The sequence below is a fragment of the Myotis brandtii genome, unplaced genomic scaffold, assembly GCF_000412655.1.
Source record: "Myotis brandtii unplaced genomic scaffold, ASM41265v1 scaffold434, whole genome shotgun sequence".
NCBI classification, from domain to species: Eukaryota; Metazoa; Chordata; class Mammalia; order Chiroptera; family Vespertilionidae; genus Myotis; species Myotis brandtii.
The window spans coordinates 1,966,865-1,967,497 of NW_005366599.1; the positions used below are offsets into that span (position 1 = coordinate 1,966,865).

Here is a 633-nt window from a genome sequence, read left to right on the forward strand (position 1 = left end):
GATGGCTGTGCACACGGAGCCCAGGGCCACGCTGCCCCCCACCAGCAGCAGGAAGCAGACGCCGAAGCCCAGGCCGATCTCGGCCACGATGAAGCGGCAGCCGTGGGCGTAGAAGCGCTCGCTCGTGTCGTGCCAGCCGACGGCAGGCAGGGCCGACAGGGTGAAGGACACCATCCAGATGCCCATGACCGTGTGCACCGCCTGCTTCTTGGCGTTGCTCAGCCTGACACGGGAGGGGGCGGGACAGAGGGACGCCGGGTCACTCACCGGGCCTCCAGGAACCACAGACACCGGTGCACGCGCCCACGCGGGGCTCACCTGTAGTTCACGGGCCAGCGGACCATCCACATGCGGTGGTAGGACAGGGAGGTGACGGAGAAGCAGGTGGCCAGGGTGAGGGTGTAGAAGGTGGACACGAAGACCTTGCAGAGGCCCTCGTTCCACTCGTAGCCGGGGCGCTGCCGCCGCAGCTGCACCACGGCGTAGGTGGCGATGGGCACCGCCACGTTGAGCATGTGCGTGGCCGCCAGCGTGCACAGCAGGAACTCCAGCGGCTTCCACTTCTTCTGCTTGGCACCCACGCTGAGGATGCCCCAGGCGTTGGCCAGCAGGGAGAGGCCCCCGCCCGCCAGC

General features: G+C 68.6%; 1 protein-coding gene across 1 annotated transcript in view; it reads right to left on the reverse strand.

Annotated features, from left to right (window-relative positions):
- Positions 1–632, reverse strand: part of GPR153 (G protein-coupled receptor 153) — a gene marked incomplete at its 5' end in the record, with an annotated part of 25,644 nt that extends 25,012 nt beyond the window's left edge. Inside the window, 2 exons of the mRNA XM_005874363.1 lie at positions 7–223; positions 319–632. Coding sequence (XP_005874425.1) covers positions 7–223; positions 319–632 — 531 coding nt within the window. The remainder of the gene's footprint in view (positions 1–6; positions 224–318) is intronic.
- Position 633: the final 1 nt, after the last annotated feature.